Source organism: Lonchura striata, chromosome 1, assembly GCF_046129695.1.
Source record: "Lonchura striata isolate bLonStr1 chromosome 1, bLonStr1.mat, whole genome shotgun sequence".
NCBI classification, from domain to species: Eukaryota; Metazoa; Chordata; class Aves; order Passeriformes; family Estrildidae; genus Lonchura; species Lonchura striata.
Genome location: NC_134603.1, coordinates 34,987,684 through 35,010,533, shown reverse-complemented (window position 1 = coordinate 35,010,533; position 22,850 = coordinate 34,987,684). Strand labels below are relative to the sequence as shown.

General features: G+C 41.7%; 2 protein-coding genes across 3 annotated transcripts in view; one reads left to right on the top strand and one right to left on the bottom strand.

Moving 5' to 3' along the window:
- Positions 1-347: 347 nt before the first annotated feature.
- On the bottom strand, positions 348-21,496 carry LOC144246340 (uncharacterized). The gene is made up of 5 exons (XM_077783738.1): positions 21,402-21,496; positions 15,500-15,692; positions 2,320-2,409; positions 1,499-1,568; positions 348-669 (listed from the first exon to the last, which is right to left on the bottom strand). Exons 1-4 carry the CDS (start codon positions 21,494-21,496, stop codon positions 1,563-1,565), a joined length of 384 nt encoding a protein of 127 aa, XP_077639864.1. The 3' UTR covers positions 348-669; positions 1,499-1,562.
- The window catches only part of SGK3 (serum/glucocorticoid regulated kinase family member 3), a 56,337-nt gene continuing 48,670 nt past the window's right edge, over positions 15,184-22,850 (top strand). Inside the window, exon 1 of one of the 2 annotated variants that reach the window (XM_021555601.3) lies at positions 15,184-15,372. The gene's annotated coding sequence lies outside the window, so the exon portion shown is untranslated. The remainder of the gene's footprint in view (positions 15,373-22,850) is intronic. The other variant, XM_021555605.3, reaches the window with a different exon arrangement.

Genomic DNA, 22,850 nt, shown 5'->3' with positions numbered 1-22,850 from the left:
TCCAATACAAAGGGATTGAAAATTTTCATTTTCATTAATCCATGAAAAGTAATTTATGCGTCTGACATTTAAATGATAAAGATTCAGATGATTAATACATACAGAAAAAAAAATCTATTTCTGTGCTTTATCACAGGCTTAAGAAAAAAAAAATGGCTCCGGGCCTGGCCCTGTGACAGACTGAGCACTGCCACCTTCCAGTGACAGCAGCTGAGCTGTGCATGCTCATTCCCTTTCAGTTTCAGTAATTTGTCAAGCACAGAGAATATGTGTGTGTGTGTGTGTGTGTGTGTGTGTATGTGTGTGTAAATGTATGCATTCCACAGTGTAATTTTTAATCTGATCCTTAAAAATATGTGGCAGGTTTGAAAAAGAAAAGATGAAAATTATGAGACAGATTTTCATTCTTGCCTGCTACTAATACTTTTTAATGTGTATGACAGTAAGGTAGCAGCATCACCAGCTCCACAATCCTGCCAATGTGCCTTGTACTTGGGGATAAATCAGCAGTCTGTGCCCATTCATTCCTTAGTCTCCCCTTCATAAGTAGCAGGAACGCAGTAAAAATGCAAATAGGGAAGCCTCTGTCCTCTGTGAAACTGTGTGGCAGCTACTGAGAATGGGCACCATTCAGGACATCGTCCGGTGACAATCCTGTGCTAACCCAGCCTGCATTTTGAAGAAATGTCAAAAAAATTTTTCTGTAACATCGCTGGCCTCTGGAGCAATCCAGTTTTTCACATATGGGAAATAAACACTTCTGTTACCATTTAATAGTACTTTGTAGTAAATAATAGAGAGCACTCTGATGAAATAATTCACTTTAAAAGCCAATGGAACTTATGATGTTTTGTTTACTTCCTTCAACCAGATGTTTTTATGAAAGCACTCTGACTGTAAAGTCAAAAACATTTCTCCTTTCTATTCTTTACATTAATTTCACTGATAAATTATATTCAGTAGAGGAATCTATCTTTTATGGTGGCTTGACCCTAATTAACGTGTATGTTTTTGATTAATGACATTTATAAGTTTTCCAGCTATATGCAGACTTAAGATCATGATTGATTGCCCAAGCAATTTCTGCAACAATAAACTTTCATTACAGAATCTTTGATAAAAATCACAATTCCCTGGCAAACTAATAATTTATGGAAATTAAATGCATCTTTATTTAAAAGCTTTATACACTGTATCTGGAAAACTGGATAAGGAAGTTCTGTGTTGTAACACTGAATACAGATTATAGAAGTAACTAAATCTTTAAGCAGTCTTAAAGGAAAATTCAGGAAATAGAGTGTCTGCCTTGTTAGTAAGTACCCTGCAGCAGAGAGTGGCAATGAGTCCTACCAGAGATCATGGCACGAGCCTTGCTATTTTCACAGGCAAACAACAACATCACAGTCAAGAAAGTAGGATTGAAGATCACAATGTTTACAAAGTTAAGTCTATTTGCAATGGGTCAGAAGAGTGATTAATTGTCAGCATCAGGACATACCTGGACTCGTGCCACTTCGTTGATGAGAACCAAGCACTGACAGTCAACGTACCGGGCATTCATTTCAGGCCTAGGATGGAAGATGTAAAAATTTCAGTTTGATCTTCACCCAGTGGTATTCTGTCTCTTCTTTGTCATTTACCCTCAGGAAATGGGTCATTCCCAGGTCAAAGCAATTATTTTTCAGAGGCACTTGTTTCTTTGGAAAAGCAGTGACAGAAGTTTCCAGCTAAACAGAAACAAAAGGCATGCCAAAGATCAGATCATGATAAACTACATGTTCTGTGTTGTTAAGAAGTGAATGTTACTATCAGCCTTCAGCTACACCTCAGCATGCTCTTCAGAAAGGACAGCTAAAATCTGGTGTTTTCTTCATTGAAACCCTTGCAGAGCTGATCCTGCCTGGCCTGCAAGACTAGCAGTTTAACCTGACCTGGCTCTGAAAGCTCTCTACATGGACAGTCAAGAAAAGAAAATAAAGAAAACAAGTGTGATCTAGAAGGAAGATGGCAATATCATCACACCCCACAATGAATGCAACATTTTTTTATTTAGATGTGACAACCTAGCATCTAAAAAGCATGTGTAGATCCACAACTGGATTGTACTTATGATATCATAAGTACTATTAGCAGTACCAGCTACAAGGAGAGAACAACAGCATGTGCTCCACTGCACAGAGCAGCTTTGAGTGTTGTGTGGGCTCTTTACTTCTTGTTCCTGTTAAGTCAATTTGGCACTCACTTCCTGACTGCTGCCTAACTATGTATCTTATTTTGCCCATCACCTAAGCAGGCGTTGTTAAAAGCCCAAGCACTCACCAGCATGCTACCTGTGGAATTTGGAGGGATGTTGGTCACAGGCCTCCTCATCTCCTGGTCCTCAGAGGAAGCGTGCAGCTCAGCAGTGTTCTGGAAGGACAGGAATGACCACTGAGCAACTTTGGCTTTCAGGAACCTTTGGGTTAATTAATAGTTAGTCAATGGCAGTTAGAAAACAGCACCTGACTTATCCTGGGCAGCTGGGCTGGTAACTCATGTCCTGGATACATCCAATTGAATAACTTCCATATCCCTCTTCTACTGCCTTCCAACAACCTCCAAAATTAAAAATTGTTTTCCTTCAGTGCTTTCACAGAGTCAGAGCTTGAACTGCTGCCATCGCACCAGGTTCAGCAACTCACACCACTATTAGATGTTCTATGTTAACATTGATGTCATTCCTACATGAGACCAATTTTGGGCTGCTCAAAGTGTGGAATGTGTGTTAGCAAAACATGAATGCATTAGGAAAACAACATGAAAAGTGAAATACTGGGCAGAGCTTCAAGTACTAACTACAACCATCCAAATAACCCGCTCAAAGGCTTTGCTGCAGCAAAACCAATGTTCCCAATGGTGGTTCAGGTACAGCCTAGTCCAGTGAGAACAGCTCTACAGCTGACTCTCATGCTGGGTCAATCTCAGCATCTAAGACAAGCTGCTCAACACTGGTTTGGGATTGTTTACCTATGCTTTCCTTTTATTTCTTGGCTCAAAATCTGGTTCTGAGGCCCTATCTTGAAAACATTTCAAATTGATTTCATATGCAAACTCCTCTGCAAAGTTAAAGCCCTACATTTTTTTACTTTGAATATCGCTTTGTGAATTGATGTCAGCACAACTGGCAAACAAAATGGATTCATCGTGACTGTCAGTGTTCAGGAACTGTCAATAGAAAATCAATCTTTGGGGCAGTAGACTGTTACAAAAAAGGAGAATGTAAGTGTTAGTAGCTTAGATGTGTAACCTGATCATATGGAATCAATCCTCAATGGCAATTACTGTGAATGTGTCTCTGTTTTCCATAGTGCTCTGTCAAATACAAATTGAACAAATGGTACAATCCCATTACACTAAAAGATAAATGCCTCAAAATAAAATAGGTTGAGCAGCTAACACACTCACTGCCCTATTGATTGGTATGTTCACAGTGTATGCAGTCACTGATCTCATCAGCTGTTAAAGGTTTACTTAAATCTGTATAATAATCTCGTGTACTGAAGCATCCCAATTAACTGTCTGGTTCTAAGTAAAATTCTCCCTGCAAATAACCAGCTGAAAGAATGAACAGCATTTCCAGTACAGAAGAATTCCAAGTCAAGAATATAAATGGGGGACAAAGACATCAAATGCTTCTTACAGAGAGCACATAGCAGCGATGCCTAGCTTGTGAGTATGCTTCAAGTTTGGAAGCATTTCACAGGTTGACAGCCTGTGTTTTTCAGGTTGAAGACAGAAGAGAGAACCTGATATACAAATACAAAATGGCAAAATGGTGGGAGTGGATCAACAAGCTGAAAAAGAAAAAAAAAGAAAATCAAACAAATCCACTCTATCCTTAAATTTTCTCCTGAGGGTTTTTAAACTAGATATCATAACACTTCAAATTGAAACCAGATGAACCCTTCCAACTGGTTTTCTGCCCTGTTCTTTGGCAACTGAGCTGAGCATAATACCCCACCTTCCAACATGCACAAATAGCCTTACCACCAGTGGCCAAATGTTCTAATAGTTTCTAGTTTTCTGACAGCTCAGAAGGTTCTTGGTCCTTTACACACCTATAAAGGTCTAAACTATAGCTCTTGTGTTCATTAATTAATTACAGTTCACTAATAACATTCCAGTAAGTGGTATCCTCTACCGCACCTCCTTGTCTTGGATGTGATTTCTAAGTATTGAAATAAGTGAAGACAAGGTTTGTGAAACCAAATAAACAGGGCAGGAATTTCTTTGAAGAACAGCTTTTTCTTCTCTCTGATGTAAAACCATTGACAGTAACAATGAAGATGTACCATCTATTAAAAATATATATATATATACTTTTTTTGCCTTTTAGAAGTATTTTCATGTTATAAACGCATTGGCTTCTATAATGGAAAAGGCATAAAGTAACTTTTAATTAACTCTTGTCTTTCACTAATTTTATCAGGAAAAAAAACCCAAACAAAAAAAAAAAAAAAAAAAAAAAAAATCCGAACTAAACAAACAAGAAACCAAAACAAAAATCCCACCAAATTGCTCCAGGGGGCTTTTCCATTTCTGGTTTATAGAACTTATTTCCATAAAGCTATGGATGGCGTTTACCGCTTTCCATTCAACGCTGGTAGTCCGAATGCAAAGCTCCACGCCAGGAATCCCGCGGGAGGGACGGTGTTGCTGCCTTCGGCTCTGGCAGTAGGTGTCAGCAGAAGCTCACCCAAGGAACCTTCCCATCCCGGGAAGAGCCGCGCTACACGGATGAGACATCAGTGCTGTAAGGCACCTCTGCTCCTCTACTTTGTCACTCTGCTGCCTTTTTCTGACCAACCAAATAACGAAAAGCAGCGGGTCCAGCTGCGGAACATCCTACACGGCTGTACACCGCTGCAAATAAGCAGCACGAGCTTTGCTTGCGCACTGATCATTCATTTGCATTGCAAGCGTGGTGGTTCACAAGATAGGTGATGGTCTCGAAGAACATTTTGTGCTGGAGAATGACAGGACACCCTGATTTGCACATTGGGAACGTGAGTGCCTGTTCTGAGGTCCGGAACTCATCAGGCGAGTGGATCAAGTAACTGCAGAGGAAAGATTTTCCTTATGGCATGACTTTACTATAGAGCACTGCATAAGGATGATTCAGGGGATAAAATTTTAAGGAGAGGTTTCTCAAATAAAATCATACTAAAGTCAAGCTCACTACTCAGATTAAGAGCCATCTGCAGGTACAACAGGACAAAGCTCATTCACAGGTAGAAAGTTTGAGAGAGATTCTGTTGTATGTCGGGCCTCCTATTGGGAAGGCTTTCTAGATTTGAATCAGAGCAAATCTAGGTGAGTAAAGTAAAGTGTCAAAAAAGTTACACAACTTGAAATAACAAGAGAGTGAAAGAAAGGAAACTTCAATACAGCATCTTTGAAACTCTCCACATTTCTTGATAATACTGTGTAAAGGAACTAAAAATCAAAAATCATTCAGAAAAAATCTGAGGTTGCATGTGCCCAAGCCATCTCAATCCAAGGAACAGTAAAGTGAAGAAAAATCACTTCTGTTAAACAATGACCTTGACTCCAAAACTCAAAAACAAACAAACAAACAAACAAACAAACAAACAACAACAAAAAAACCACATGGCAAAAAAGTCCACTAAATCAAATTTCCACAGAGAAAGCAGGATAGGGAAAAAAATCCAATGATGCAGCAAGTAAGATATAATAAAGGGGATATAAGGAGAACACTGCAAGTGCATTATTTATGTTAGGAACTTTTGACAATGCCAGCCTCTCAGTTTTCTCTCAGACCAGAGCACATACAGGAGAAGTGATAGTTGTCTGATCTTGGCATTCATGAGTTTTGTATTCTCTCACATTGCACTTTACAATCATGCTGGCAGAAAATGTACTGATCTGATACTGCTGTGCTAGATAGAAAAGCCATGATTATAGCAAACTTATGTAACCACAGCATATGCAGAGCAGCTGGTCACTACCAAATTGTAAAACCATATCAAAATGAGGTTATGCAGGCATCTGTCCTCAGTCTGTTCATTAATTACATGCAAGATTATACCTATCAAACTTGTGAGAAACACTGAGCTAGAAAGAGTTGTAAGCACTTTGAGGGAGAAATGTATAGTTTAAAATTCTCTTGTCAAGCTAGCAAAATAAATAAGATTAGAAATCAGCATACATAGTATTTTATTCTCACCTATAATCACAGGATAAAGAAGTACATTTATTGGAAGCATTTTTCAGAAAGGATCAGGGCATACAGTGAATCACAAACTGATTGTGAGTCAGCCACATCATATTGTTATGAAAAAGCAAAGCCTTTTAAAGGATTCAGTGAATGAGTGTCACAGGGATACAAAAGGATCAACATGGCAACTTGCATCAAGCACAGTGTGTGTTAGTACCTCATTTCAAGAAACACGAGAACCAACAGGGAAAGGTCTAAGATTAATCAACAATAAAATAATAATGATCTAGAAAAAATAAGGTTGGGAGAAAGAATGGATGTTGTCATGTAAGCATGCAAGAGCAAGGTAACTGAGGCAGATAACACAAACTGTGAGTCAAGATCTCAGTAAAGAATCATGATAGAGAAATAGAGAAAATCAGAAAAATATGTTAGAGATAATATGGCTTCATGAAAAACAGTCTGCTCTACTCACAGCCCTTTCCTATTTGTGAATATAATTGATAAATCCACTCCTCTGATGGTTAAGCTTTGTTCACCTCCTGTTTACACCAGGAGTAGCCAGCCAGTGCTCAGGGTGAAATTTGGGGAAGTGCTCCTGACAAAGACAAACAAAAACATTCTACATTGAAAAGAAGAAAAAAAGGAAAATGATAGTTTGAGAAAAAGAGACTGAGATATTACCTTCTGATATGTGGGTTAGCTGAGCTCTAAGATTTAGCTAGTGCTATAGTAACCTACAGAAGAATATTTGACTGAAGCTGTTACCCCTTCAAGAGCATTATTTCCAACTTGGCTCTTCCAAAGCACTTCACTGGCTCTCTGTAGTGTGGGGAATAAAGAAATGCATATGAAACCTCTGATACAGGGAGACACCTAAGCAGTCTGTCAGAGTGTGAAACACCAGCTCCTCAGGAAGGGAATCCCAACAATCCCTCTTCCTTGTTGCACAATACCAAACTCCTCAAAGAAGGCCTTCTGCAGGTAAACCTACTACAGTTGCCAGAATAAGACAGAGAAGAAAGTAGAGGATATGTAACTGCACCCAAAACATTGTCTTTCAAGTCTAGGTGTAGGAAAGACAAATAAATCTTTAGGAACAGATAGGATCTGAAAATTCTCTGATGTGGAGACCTGTTTTTACCACTGGTTTAATATTGATTTAGGTTTATATAATCCCTACTTTAATTATTGTGCCTCGGTCACTCCCTAGACTCCAGACTCATCCCAAACAGACATTTTGTAAGCAGCCATCTTCTATTGTATGCCAAAGGATTTCTCATCAACTTCCAGCAGCTGCCACTAGCAAATAAACTACCTCAGATGCAGAAAGCTATTAGTGTTTGAAATATGCTCTACTGACAGCAGATCCATGGACTGTTGCTCAGAACACCTGGAACACTTGCTGGGTCTTTCCTGCTGGAGCTCTACAAAAGTTGATTACAAAATGGATGCTTTTAGACTAGAGTTACAGCACACTGAAGACTCCAGGGTACAGTAGATATCTCTTACTCACTTGCACAGTTCAACTACTCTTTCATTGTATGCTGACTAAATTTCACTATGCTTATGTCTGTGTGCAAGATTTATAAAAAATAGTTACTTCAGTTCTTTCCCATTTTGCCCTATGGTAGAGATGTCACCCATTTCCCTAGTCTGGTTGCATCTGAATTGCATTACAGGGCAGAAAAGTTCATAGAACAGAAGACACTAAAGATGAGAAAGCAGAACAACAAAACTGAAGGAAAACAAAATTTTTATTTCCTTTTTAAGTTGTACTCTTGCTATCAGCAGAGCTGGAAAGATTGCCTGTCTGTGATGAGCAAGCATTAAGTAACAACACTTCCAGCTGACACATATATAAAAGAATTCACATATATAAACTTTAGTAACCCTTTCACTTCACTTAGAAATGGATTACAGCTTCCTTACAGTCTTGTAATATTGCCCACTCAAAGGGTTTATTCTCATCGTTTAAAAGTTTTAGACCCTAACTCCTATATTAATACAGCTAGGAATACCTCCATGAATTTGTGGTAGGTTTTGAGATTTTGTATCTGTGAAAGCTATTGACTCATTGTGGCTACTTCCTGATAACTCATGGGAAACATGAGGTAGGGGTTTCCATGTTCCCCAAAATGGCAACCACAGCTAGGACGGAAAGGAAAAAGGAGAAGAAACAAAAAACCATTTCATTAAATAAATTTGTTTTTTAAGTGGGATATTTTCTTAAACTGAAACTTTGGTAAGTTAATTCAATTTAATCTTCTTGGAAACTTACATTGTTGTATCACATTACACTTCCCCCCCCCCCCTTCCCTTTACCACTAAGATTTAATCCCAATTCCCTTTTATACAACTGTGTTAAGAAGCAAAAGTAGACTTGGGGTTTCACTTAGGATGTCTAATTTATCATCTACTTAATTTTTACAGTTTGCATTGAGTAAGATAATTATATATCCTCTCATATTTTGTTTGCTGTATTATTTGGATTTCTATTTGGAGGTAATTTGAGATTACAATTATGTTTCACCTTTGCAATACATACCATACTGCCCTTTTATCTTGTATCTTTTTGTAGAGAAATAGCTTATAATTCTTGGGTGCGTGTTTGAGAATTGTTATTTAATATGTTTAAAAGAAATAGTTTCAAATTTAATATCTATTTTAAATTTTTAATAATTTTAAATAACTTTTTACAGATTTGAAAAATATACTGTCTTCCATTATTTTAGCTAATTGTGCTTGCAGAGGTTGACTCTTAGATGCTGTAGCCAACATCAGTGATATTTCATATGATAAATAGCTCACAGTAGCAGGGATCCTGAATGCAAAAAATGGGTTCTGCTTTGTATGCAAAAATTTAACAGGCTTGTGGTGTGAATGGGATGGGTGTTACAGTGCATCCAGTAACAAAAGCTGAAGGGCAGCTAACCTTCTGGTCTAATTAACTTTGAACTTTACAGAGAGCATGCTAAAGCATGAAACAGCAACACAATATGCCACAATAGTTGAGTAAGAGGATATGACTGAGGAATAACAAATTTTGGTTTTGGAAGAAGCGAAAGAAAATAAAGTGTGATTTACCTACCTAGACAGAGGATATGATGCTTAATTGCATACCTCTCACCATTCCAGGGAAAGAACTGTACTTATTCACTTGAAAGCTGCTGCTAGTTATGGGCAAAGCAACAGTGTTTACATGTCCTGAAATATCCCCCACAAATTTGGCATCATCTTGCACCAATATTCATCATGTCTCAGGATGAAACAGCAAATGACCATTATTTAATAACAGCTAAGACTAGGAAACATGTCTCTGTTTACACTCATCTGCATATCTGTCCATTAACTCCAATCCTGCAAAAATCCGATCTAGATTTACTCATGACACTGACAAGTACAAACTAAAGTATGAAACTCAAAGCATGCAACAGTGTAGGAAACATAACCAGCTTAAAGTGGTGGCTATGAGAAGAGTGACTCTACTCCTCTGTACCTGTTGTGACTTGGGTGTTGATGTAAAAGCCTAATGGCAATGCTTTGGAGAAGATGATTTTTCCTAGAAGGAACAATGAGAGATAGGGATCCCCAGATGTGATTTGGTAACTAAGTTCCTGGAACTCAATAAAGCATTTTTTTTAATTGACATTTGTGTTAAACTTTCATCTTAATTTCTGTGGCCCATGTTTCAAATGTTCAATAAAATGTATTATACTACCTTATTGAAGGAAAGCATTTTCAATACTATACCTTATAATTCTCTAAGCTAATTAGAAATATGAACTGTTAGCTAGCCTCCTGAAGATGAACTTAAGAATTCCTTCAGGAACTTGCTCTGAAAAGATGGGAATTTACATGCCTGAAGATAGGAGCCTCTTCATGAACCTGGAATCAGTGGCAGATGAGTCCATGTCACAACAAGCCTTTCTCATGATACGTAATAATTGATTTATTGCCTGGTTAGTATGTGGTTGTGGGGGATCTTCCCAGCCTGAGCATGTACTGTCAGGTCTGCTGAACAGAAAGCCAAGGTAAAAGGTCACCTTATATAACTCTGCTCTCTACCTCAAAACTTTTTAAACTTTTATTCCACTTGTCCTTAGCCAATCTCTATTTCTTTCATCCCTACTTTGGCTCATAGCCCATAGTGCTAGAGAGCTGGCTACAAGTCTCCATCAACTAACGACCACTTGTCCTTGCAATCTCTCTCCCCTCTGAAGTTCGGCCCGTGTTCTTACGTGGTTCCTTCATGTGGGAGGAGGCACAAGCAGGATGTATGAAGGCAGAATTGCTGCAGGGAAAGAAGTGCAGAGGGATGAAAGGCAGAGACATGCAAATAAGTGAAGCAAGGAAGAGAACGAAAGAAAGTATAGCAAGAAGGCAGAAGTTCTGGTGACCCCACAAAAGATGTTTCCCCTCCTTTGGCCTCTCATAGTAAGATGACAATGTATCATATCCCCAACTACTGAGTTAATACACAAAGGGTTTATTCTGACCTCTGTGCACCAGACTGTTGATACTGACAGGAGTTTTGTTATGCTTTAAAAGCAGAATGTCATCATCATAATCTGTTTTTTCTCTGTTTTCTCTTTCTGTATTGGTGGTGATTTTAGGTGTGCTGTTCAGACATTGACCAGAGAGTAGTTAAATAAATCAACCTGTCTGGAAGGATATGCATAAGGGAAGAAAACAAGCAATGGAGCAGGCATGAGGAAACCAATGAGGCACATCTATTAGCTTTGTTTGCTCAGCAGCCAGCCTGAGACTGATCTTTTAAAGATTTTCTAGGTTTAGTGCTTCCTAGTATAGAGGACATGGTGTTAGGGACCTTGAGGGTGTACTTGTGTCCTCACAGTGGAATCCCAAAACAAGAGAAAAAATCCATTCTTGTAGGAAAACTAAGATGGAAGAAAAGGCTAGCTGTAGTGGCAAGTCACTTTTTCCTTTGTTTCCTTTTTTTTTTTTTTTTTTTTTTTAAGAGGCTTTTACTGTATGTAAACTCTGCTTACATTGAAGTGGAGATGGTTAAGATTCTCTTTGGTATTTTGGTTTTCTGCTGTGCCTGTACATGGGTGCAATAGCCTGACTAGGAACAGAAAAGTCTCTGGAGGAAATAAAATTGAAAAGAGCATGAACTTGCAGTTGCTCAGGAACTCCACCACCATGGCTGCAGTGGCACACTGTGGTCTAGACTGGAAACTTTTCCCCAGGCTGTCAACATGGGAACCCATCACCTGCAAGAGGCCCATGTCTTTCCCAGGTTGCCTAGTTTGTGCCAAAGTGTATGTGAAGCAGGAAAAAACTAATTATATCAGGTCAAAGAAGGATTTGAAGGATTTGTGCACACACGTGCACAAAACAGACTAGAAGAGGATTCCAGGACTTCAAACCCCTCAACTGATAAAATATTCTATTTACAGATGACCTTTTGTGTTCCTTTGTGCCATTTCTGGGTTCTTTAAAGTGGCAGGAAAACTCTAGAAAGAGTTTCTTGTTATTGTTAGTTAACTGAAGTTCACTTATGATGGATGCTTTTGAAAATTTTTAATTTCTGGTAAGGAATAAACAATACAAGTATACCTGGTTAGAGCTTTGTAAATAGGAATTCTATGCACTTTATGCAGTATTTAAGAAGATTTTGAGATGATATATCAGGCTATAAGTTACCTTGGGGTGGAACAAATTTTTCCTTCTTAGGAAGCAGAAAGAACATTTTTTGGTTTTAGTTTTGTCCTGATATGGGAGAAGATCTTTGAAGACTTTCCTCATTCAGGTTCTTTGTGAGACAAGGGAAAGGAGGGAATAGTTACATCTATTATTCAATCCTGTCTCTGCTAATTTAATTCAATGCAGAAATAGGGTTCTGATACTGACAGGTAAATTCCTGAAAATCTAGGCCTTACAGGAAATGTTTAGTTTTGTTAATCAAACCCCTTCTCCCAAGTAATAATACACCTAGAATTACTTATCACTTTTTAGCATTACTTTTGCAAAACAGGAGTGGGTCTCTTGAGTGGGTCAAACTGCATAATCTTTTTGTCTGGAGATTTGCCTTTTGGAAGTTGTCCTGTAAATAGTTTCCTGTGTGACTGTATTCTAAATAATTACACATGCAAGGTGGATCAAGGACACCCGCATATGCTAACATTAAATGTGTGCAAGCCTCATGAGGAACATAAGGTTGGGATGATAACAGAAACATAGAATCATAGAATAGTTCAGGTTGGAAGGAACCTCTAAAGGCCATCTGTTGCAGATGATACAGCATGAGGCAGGACCTTCCTGAACCCCCAATAAACCTCTTTCCCCAAGAGCAAACTTCAGAGATCTCTGCCTCCCTCCACCCACACCGTGCTGGAGCGTGGTATTCCCACAGCCATCTAGTCCAAACTGCCTGCATTGAACAGGGGCATCTTCAGCTCAAACAGATTGATTAAAGCCCCATCCAACCTCAACTTGAATGTTTCTACCAACGGGGAATCTGCCATTCACAGACAGGCAGCCTTTTCTAGTGTTTCATCACCCACATTGTAAAATATCTCTTCCTTATATCTAATCTAAACCTACACTCTGTCAGTTTAAAGCCATTATCCCCTGTCCTATCACTTCCTGCCCTTGTAAAAAGTTCCCTCTTCAGCTCCCTTGTAGCTCCCCTTTAGGTACTGGAAGATGCTATAAGGTCAACCTTCCTATAACAACCCAAACTTTCAGCCTATCTTCACAGGAGAAGTGCTCCAGCCCTCTGAGCATCTTTAAGGACATCCTTTGTCTGGACAAAGAGTTGTCGTAACAGGTCCATGTCTTTCCTGTGTTGGGGACCCAGAGCTGGATGCAGCACTCCAGATGGGATCTCATCACAACAAAGAAGTGGGAGAATCCCCTCAACCTGCTGGTCATGATGCCTTTGATGCAGCTCAGAAAACAGTTAGCTTTCTGAACTGCAAGCACATATTGCTGGGTCACAGCTTTTCATCCACCCCAAGTCCTTCTCCACACATCTGCTCTCCATCCATTCATCCCCCAACTTGTACTGATACTGGGGATTGCTCCAGGTATGGTGTCTTGCACTTGTTGAACCTCATGAGGTTCCCATGGGCCAACTTCTGGAGCATCTCCAGGTCCATATGGATGGCATCCTGTCCTTCAGGCCTGTCAACAGCACTGCTTGGATGGGTGTCATCTGCAAATTTGCTGAGAGTGCATTTGACCCCTTTGTCTATGCCACTGGTGAGGACACTGAAGAGCATTGGTCCCAGTATGGATCCTTAAGGGACATCATTTGCCACTGATCTTCACCTGGAGATTGAGCTATTGACCACTGCCCTTGGGATGCAATGAATTTTAGGTGCAGTCAGGTGACTGTGCACAGTAATGGGTTAAAACAGTATTCCCACTAAAACATGGAAGCAAAATCCCTGGATGAAGAGAGGAAGTTTGCATGAAAACATAACCATCTTGGCAAGAACTGCTTATACCTACCTTTCCTAAAAGACATGGCTTCTAGCTGTTCTTTTTCATCTCACTCCTTTGCTTCACTGAAAGCTGGGAAGGAAGGAGCTATCCAAACTCTACTGAAGGGACATTGCAATTTAGGGATCATTCTTTTAAGATGTACTATGACAAACAGATTAACTATACTAGACCTTCCTACTGAGCTCATTCTCTGGAATTCACTTTTGCCCATACTATAATTTCTGTCTTCTTTCCAGCATCTCAGGATGCAAGAGCTGTTTCTGTCCTCAGCAGTCTCTTCCCTTCCCCTTATTACTATTCAAAGAAATTCACCTGTGTCCTGGTTGTGCTTGGAAAAATCTCCCTCACCTTACATCTTCTCACTGAGGCCTTCCTGGAAATTCTCATCACTTTGTGAAGTATCAAAGCTGGTGCCATCTCCTAAGGTGTGCCATGTGGGGACCTCAGTTGGCATACCCAGACCCATGAATCTGACAGGAGTGTTTTGAGACTGGATTGCACAAATCAAGGGTGATGTGAGTTTTGCTGTGCTGCATCCTGTGGTAACTTGTGGAGAAGAAAGTATGCCACGAAGCATAGAAAAGCAGCCAAAAGAGAGATAACAAATGTTGCTTGAGACAAACTGATAACTATTTTTACCACATCCTGCTGTGAGAAATGAGCACTGAAGGTGATTATTGAGAAAAAAGGCAAAATAATGCCTACAGGACAGAGCGAGGAGGATGCTTCTGTACTCTAACTGATGTCTCCGATGTCCCGCTCCTCCATCCAGCCCGATTGATCTACTTTTGCCGCCCAGGCGGATAAAATATCGGCATCGAAAACCATCGTCGCTTTCTGTGCCAGGGTGGGAGAGCTTTACAGCGGACGGAGCGGCGCGGTGCTGGGCAGGCTCCGTGTATGTGCCGCTGGAGCACAGTCCCTGCCAGCTCCGTGTGTGTGCCGCTGGAGCGCAGTCCCTGCCAGCTCCGTGTGTGTGCCGCTGGAGCACAGTCCCTGCCAGCTCCGTGTATGTGCCGCTGGAGCGCAGTCCCTGCCAGCTCCGTGTATGTGCCGCTGGAGCACAGTCCCGCCAGGGCCTGGCAGCACCGCCAGCTCTCGGAACTCGCCCCGAGGCGCAGCCGGCGCGCCCGCTGGATGCCGCGTGTGCGGAGGACGGCGTCGCCCTGCATTATCTGCCGGTTTAGCCGGAGGATGGCGGTAATCCCTCCCTGGATCGCACATCCCGCGCTAGCCGGCAGCCGCGGGCTCTGCGGCCCTCGGGCGGCCGCAGCCGCGGGGCCCCGGGCGGGAGCGGCCCGGCCGCGCGTCCCCGCCTGACCCCGGCTGCCGCGCCGGGGGGGCGCGGGGCGGGGCGGGCCGGCGGCGGGGGCGGCACCGACAGCGACACCGACAGCGACACCGACAGCGACACCGACACCGACACCGACAGCGACACCGACAGCGACAGCGACAGCGGCCCCGCCTGCGCCGGCGGGGAGCGGCGGTGGCCCGTGGGCGCCCGGGTGGGCGCAGCCCCGCGAGGGGAGCCCGTGATCCCGCGGCCGCGGCGGGAGGAGCGCGGCTGACGCGGCAGGGAGGAGGAAGCGGCAACTCCAGCGGGCGCACGGGCGCACGGACGGACGGACATCCCCGGCCCGCCCCGGCCGGCGGAGGGACGGAGCGTCGGAGGGAGGCAGGTACGCGGGGTGCAGCCGTCCAGGGCTCCGTGCCCCCTCCCACGGCCGGGTAAAGGGAGCCCGTCCGGAGCCGCGGAGTTTCCGCGGCCGCGGGGACACGGGACTCACCCGGGGACACGGGACTCACCCGGGGACACGGGACTCGGGGACGTTTCGCTTCCCGTTTGTTGCAGCCCGAAATCGCCGGCGTGCTTTGCCCGCAGCGCCGGCGCTCCCGCGGAGCGCGTTCGGCGCGGCCCTCGGCAGGCGCCGCGGCTGAGCGCGTTCCCGCAGGAAAGCGCCGCTCCGCGTGGGCGTGCGGCTCCAGCGCCTGGAATCCGCTTACGGACAGGGGCAAAGTGCTCGCGGGCGAATAAACAAACAAACATGCAGAAACTTCTGCTCCCCCCGCCCCCGCCCCTGTAATGCTAGATATTGTATTTGCAAAGAAGTTTTAAAATCATTTAATGTTTCACATTCTCCTCCCCGTTTTTTTTTAAATTCCCACCCTTCTCCAACAGTGTTGCCGGCTCCTGCTACTACTCTTGCCCTAATGTTTTTACTGTAGATGTATTATGTATATGCATACTGTATATGTATATGTATATGTATATGTATATGTATATGTATATGTATGTATATGTAGTTTTACACCGTATGTTTTATTTTGCATGGCTGGCTCGGTGTGGGAAGGGTTTGCTTTCTGTCTTGCAACTATGGACATCACCAAACTCCTTTTCAGTTCCACTGCTTAACTCCATAAAGACAGTAAAGCTATGCTGGAATCAGACATTTAAGAGGTGAAGAATGTCTGGGAGTTTACATTTAGAGCAGGTGAAAGAGCCCTTTTGCAGAGTCCTTCTGCCCCAGCAGGATGAGGAAACCCCGGTTAGCTTTGCTTTGTGCCTTGCAGAGGCAAAGCAGGGAACGTGGTTTGGGTCTGCAGTCCCTCTTCCTGGTGGTCTCTGTGCCAGAGACACAAGGGCTGGAATTATCTCTTTATTCCTTTAAACACCTTCAGCATGAGAGAAGGTTGGAGGCAGGGACAGCACTAAAATAATGCTTCCTCCTCCTGTGCACGAGAAGTTGCAAAGTATTACTGCTCCCTGCACAGATCTTTTATGGGAAGGTAAAATTCTGATGCAGACTTGAGGGATTTGAATTAAGGAGAGAAGCGGTCGAGCTTGAAGGAGTATCCAGTAATACTCACTTGCATGACTTTGCTACTTGCAGTATGTCTGCCTCAGTGCTTTTGTGAGCATTGATCAGAGCTCCTTGGCTTCCCCTTGCTGAGACTTATATGCTCCTGCAAAGCTTTTTTTTTTTTTTTAAATCTGAATTCTGTCAGGCTTTTTCCTTTAATTTTTGAGATTGTTTGAAGAGCAAAAATATGCACTAGTTGGCAGCAAAAACCAGTTAGTAATCTCTGTATTTCTCTCTACTAAGTGCTACAGCCTCTTTATTACGTGGTCTAAGCATTGAAATAGCAGTGACATTTATGCTGGACACTCAAAATAGATGTTGACAGCCCTTGCATTTAATTTCTTTCATGTTAATCTAATAAATTCAGTATCTATTGTAATCTCCAAAGAGGATTAAACATTTCCTGAGGGAAAGTTATGCGGACTGGTGAATACATGGACTGCATCCAGAGTGCTGCAAGATGTGTAATTCATTGGTTATGTTTTTCTGAGGGGACCTTCATCCTGATAATCAGCAACCCATAGGAGTTGTTTCTTTTTATGATCAATGTGTGCATTCTCATTCTCCAGGGACAGGTATCTTTCTAAGAAGCCTGACAAAGCTGGATGTTCAAGTCTCATTGAACAGAAGTCTTCCAAAGACTTATGGGGGTACAGTAGTTGGGTGGTTCCTAGTCCACTTGGCTTATAAGATAATGTATTGCAGGGAGCTTATAGTTCAAGTTTTAAGATGTGAGCACTTTAAAATCACTACTCTGTTCATTTTCTGACTTGTTTAAAGTCAATCCACAAGTAGGTGGATAATTTGACTGTAATGGCATGTGTTTAAAATAGTGATCGGTGGTTTTTAATATGCAGAATTGTTTCAGCCTAGCTAGCTGGAGTAGCTGCAAGCCTCCAAGCTGACTTGACCCAGCAACAAAATACTTCAGTTGGGTATGCTGAGGGCCAAAAATAAAGTCTATTACATAAAATGGCCCAGGTATTAGCAAATAACACTAGATGCAAAGCATCTCTTGTTTCTCTTCAGATCTAGGGTTTATGATGGAAATCATCTGTCAATCTAAAATGCCATGCATGCTAATTGCAGGTTCATGTTAATCATCACTGTATAAGAGGGTATGTCAAATCCTATTTTCCTTCCCATCCATACAGGATAAGCTGATAATAAGATGTGATCATTCAGCCATATCCACACATTAGTTCTCTCCTGGGTTGTCCTCCCTATATCCCAGATCATCTTCCAGATGGTTTTAGTTTTATAATTTGCATGCAAGTAACTAGGGCTTTTTTGTCCCATGGCTACAAGCCCTTTTATATACAAATACCCTGCATTTTTTGTGTGGAAATAAAGTTCAGATTATACATATTTGCAGTTCCAAATTATGTTTTTGTTTTGGCTAAGTTGTCATTAAGAAGAATGTTATTTTGAAGGAATATGTGCTTCCCAAAAGGAAAGTCACTGTTGGTTGGTTTTGTGACTTCGTATTTGGACATCCCTAAGTCATTGAAGAGTTATTCTGCTATGATTAAACCAAGGAACTCGAAATGACTGTAAATAATGTATGTACTTATACAGACTGAGCCGTAGTAAAGCAATATGTTGTTTTTATTTGAAGTTAGCTCTTTGAGTGTTTGTATTGAAGGACTCATTTTGTTTTAGTTTAAGTAGTATCCATATGCTAAAATGTCCTACAAAGAAAACACACTTTCCAAAGTAGAACTGAAGGGCTTCCACGTGCTGTAAGAACATTATAAAATATGTTAATCAGGTTCCTGCTTGCATTCCTAATTCTCAAACAGAATTTATTCCCCCAAGTCTTCCAAACCATCTAACACTGTGTCTGCCTGACTCTGAAAGTGTCTTAAACGTATTGGATCTCCTTCTTTGAGCAGAAAGTTCTTAAGCGCCTTATCTAGAGCTGCTGTAGCTGAGCATCAAAGCCCTGAGGAGATAAAGAAAGTAGGGCACCTGGCAAGCACATCGTAAACACACTCTCTGATGGATCACTTGTGTCTCAAAATGCAGCTGTGTGCTTCCTTTTGGGAGCGCTGCCCGAAGAGGAGCCAGTGCTCACCCTTCCCTGAGAGCTGCTGGCGGTGGGATGTGTCTGAACAGCAGGCTGTGTTCTGGTAGCTGAAACCTGGGCTCCTGCTCCCTGCGCCCGAGGGGTTCAAACCCACATCTTCTGTCACCTCTGCAGCTGTTGAATAGGCCAGCAGAAGGACACACTTTGCTCCTTGTGTTCCGCCTGGGCCATCTGGTGGAGGATGCAGCAGGTTGCCCGAGGCTGGCATGAGGCAGCACCAGAACCTTGACTCTGTCACAGCACACACTCTGTCTGTGCCCTACTGGGAGGAGGGCTGGGATCTGGTGGTTGCTTGCTGGTGATGATTATCAAAGGTGAGCATTTCCATGACATCCTCTATGTTTCAAGAGAGGATCAACACTTGACTAATTTCTGTAGGAGAGAACTGGGCCCAGGAGAACAGATATTTCAGAGAGCTCAGAGATCTGGAGTGGGTGATGACAGCTGGTTGTAGTCCCAGTTTAGAAGTACAAGCCTGCAGGCTGAAGTGGGGAAAGTGTCCAGTGTTTCCTTCCAGAAAGCCCCATTTCCAGTGCAGGGAATCTCCATCCTAGGCCACCACTTTCACACAGTGTATCTGTGTGGCAATAAGTGTCACCCTGCCAGTTTTATATTATGCAGGTTTTTAGGTGGTGTTTTATATGTTCTGTGCCACAGATTTGTGTGTTTGTGTCCTGACCTGTAACTCCATTCCCTTGCCCAGATCCGTGTTAGGATTCTTACTCCCTGCTCTTTAGCAAAGGAAGAAGTAAGGTTGTATCTTCATGTGACCTTTTCACTCCAGTTTCTCAGACACCCTGTAAGCATCATCTGAGGAGAAGAGGGAACTTCCTTATTCCCTCATATTTGAAATGCTTTGCTTTGCAACTACAGTTTTTTCTGTGGCTTAGGGCAGGAAAGCACCTGGGAGTTGGGGGAGTGTGGGTAAGCAAGATTGATGTCTACATTTATTTCACAGCTCCTTTATTCAAGGACATGTCACATCTTACTTCTTGGCAGTCTTGTTCGAAACAGTGAGGGCGACTGGCAAGCTGCTAGTGCTGAGTGTCTTGCCAAATACTATTGCAAAATACTGCCAATGCAGAAGTTGCATAGCTTTACAAACTGTTATGTTTCTCTGGGAGTAAACCAAAGGGGTACCAACTTCTGATAATTTGCCTCTAAAGAGAAGTAGGACCAACATGCTTCCATTGCCTTATGAGGCACCATCATGGTGCTTTGCTGCCTGCTGTCTCTTCCAGCCCTTGGGATTAGTTTTCCTTTAATGGTACTTCTCCATATCTTGCTCACTGCTGTGAAATAACTGAGGAAACAGAAATATTTAAAACATCTTCACTATATCGTTAATTGCAAAATAATTTGTAGCAGACATTGGACCAAGGAAAGCTTTGCCTCTGATCCTGGACTCAATGTTGCAAATGCAGCAGGTGCATCAAAATAGATTTGCTGTGCCCCACAGAGTTATACCCCATATTTGTGTGTTTTTTGAAGAGCCATGCAACTGAAGTCAATTCCAACTATTTATCAGTATAATAGGATACAAAATCTGTTATCTAAATATATGCAAACTGTGTGCCAATGATTGAGACCTTGTAACTTTGCTTTGAAAACAAGGCACGTATTGGAAACACAGATCTATTTTTCAGTAGCTATCTTAATAGGTATTTCAGAGCTTTGCATCATTCATCTGTGCTCAAATTGTTATTTTAGTGAGAAGACGGGCACCTGTGAAGATTATTGTCCCATGGTATTGTATATCACTTTGCACTACAGTGATATTTCTGGGTTCAGCTAGGAAGATAAGCTGAAGGCATAAGTGCTGCTCGTGGCTAAACATCTTAAATCATGCTGTTATTCTGGTTAGAAGGACACACACACAAGATGGTGTGTGTGTGTACCTCACACCTGGGAAGGTGGTGAGGTAACTCACCAGCTTGAGTGAACTCCTCGCCATGAGTGTTCCGACGGTGCTGCTCAGGGCTGTGTTTGCCTGGGTTTTGAAAACCTCCAAAGACAGGGGCTCCACAGCCCCCCTGGACACCCTGTCCTGGTGGTCAGTTATCCCTCTGGGGATTTTCCTTCTCATGCAATGCACCAATGAGTCTGTCTTGGGAACCTTCTCAAAGACATGGGAAGGCCACTGTTAGGTGCCCTTCAAGCCTCTTCTCAAGGCTAACAAAATAAGTCCAGTTGCCTCCAACTCATCTAAAGAATGTGCTGCAGCCCATGACTGTCTGTATTTTGGCCTCTTCCATACCCTGTGTTCCTGCTTAAATGAAGGAGTGTTGGATGCATGTGTTAGGATGCAAGTGTACTTGGTCTGTGTCACTCTGAACTAGTGTGTTTATATTATAATAGTTTAGGTTTATATTTTTGTTTGTTTGTTTGTAAATTCCCAGTGTTAGGTATTTGTGAACTGGGATCACTATCAAACCCTAAAGTATGCTTTATACTAAGTTTAGTAAATTACTAAGGACTGAGCATTTAGAAAATGAATGCTTTTACTCAACCATTTAGAACAAATGCTTTTACTCAATTGGTAGAATTTCCAGTTTATGGTATGTGTTTTGCTTTAATGCTGAAAAGAGCACAGACGAGGGACAGGAGGTAACTAAAGAAGAAAATAACTCCTGTACTCCCTTTGGATGGGACTTAACCATACTTTGCAAAAGCAAGATGCATTAAGTCTACAAATTTGGAATGCTGCCAAAAACTACAAAACAGGGAAAACTTAGGATGATACAGAAATAACAACTACCTGGCAAAAGTACCCAGACTGTTAAATGCCTTGAAGACAAGCACATCAAAGAAGTAGGAGACTTCCTCCTCCTTGCTGCCATAGTAGTGGTGCATCTTGAAAATATTAAAGTGGGGTGAGGGGGTTGAGGGGGGGGAAGAAAAAAGCTATATTTTCATTAAAAGGTAAGTAAAAAGAGCATGGAACATTAAGGACTACATAGCAATGCTTTATGAGAGGTAAGAAGTGAAACAGAAGGGGGTTATTTGGAGTCATAGTGGATGCTGATAGCTTAGAATCCAATTATCCAATTAGCCTCCTGATTATTTTTTTCTTTTTTTTTTTTTTAAATAGTAGACCCTCCTCTTTCATTTAAGCAATAAATGTAATGCTGTTAATTTAATCTCCCAGTACTCATGGTAAATATCTTGTAAATAATTATCTTGTTTTCATCAATTGCTCTTTAAAAGGGGTCATGTATTTTTCAGACTAGTGAAAAAACAGCATTTTAATATTTTAATTTCTAAATTTCACCCTGCCCAATCAGCCTTTGTTAAGAAACTATTTGTTGTGTTTGATAATAAACAGATGGAGTTTCTCTGTCAGGGAACCCCAAAACTGTCCCTTAGTTGTGTCCCTTGAAAATAATGTGGCACTTTGAGCAGTGACAGAAAACCAGAAAATTACTGTGCTCTGGTAAGAGAATGTGTGCTACAAAAATTTCAGCTGTCTTGGTGTAAAGTGTTTGCATCAAGAATGAACAGTGCTGTTTGCAATGAGGTTTTACATCTTGTGTGTGTACACACACATTATATGTAACTCTAAAGGCATATGCCAGATAGATTGGTTTAACTTCACTTTTCTTCAGAATTTTTAGGAGGTTGGCTGCCTCTTTGGTGCTCTTTTCATGTTAACTAACAGGTTATGTGGTGGATGAATAGGATTCTTTATAGAATTATCTAAAACCAGGCATTGATTTATTTGAAAACAAAGGGTTTCTTTAGAGCTAAGTTTAAGCTGGCATTGCCATGAATCCTAGAATTATTCTACATTTAAATGAGAGAACAGTGATGCACTTGTACTTGGGCTTTGAACAGCACAGAGCTGTTGACCAGAGACTTGGAGACTGCTGAGCAAATCTGTTTAGGTTCCTTTGCCGAAGTTTCCAAGCCTACTCTTCTCTCCTTACAGATGATGAGAAGCAAAGCTAAAAAGACACTATAAGTTGCACTGATCGGTTTGTTTGGAGGAAGGCAAGTTGTTTGCTGGTATGTGATCCAAAAATGTATAAAATCCTGCTCTGTAGCAATCTGAACACATACTTTTTCTCTGTTTTGCTTTGGGGTGTGGGGTCTAGAGCATAGCAGCTAAACAATACCTCACTTGTTTATAAAAAACCTTGGGAAGAAGGGGTGAGAAAGAAGAAAATATTTACAGTAGCTTTCTACCCAATTAAAATCAGAAGGCAGA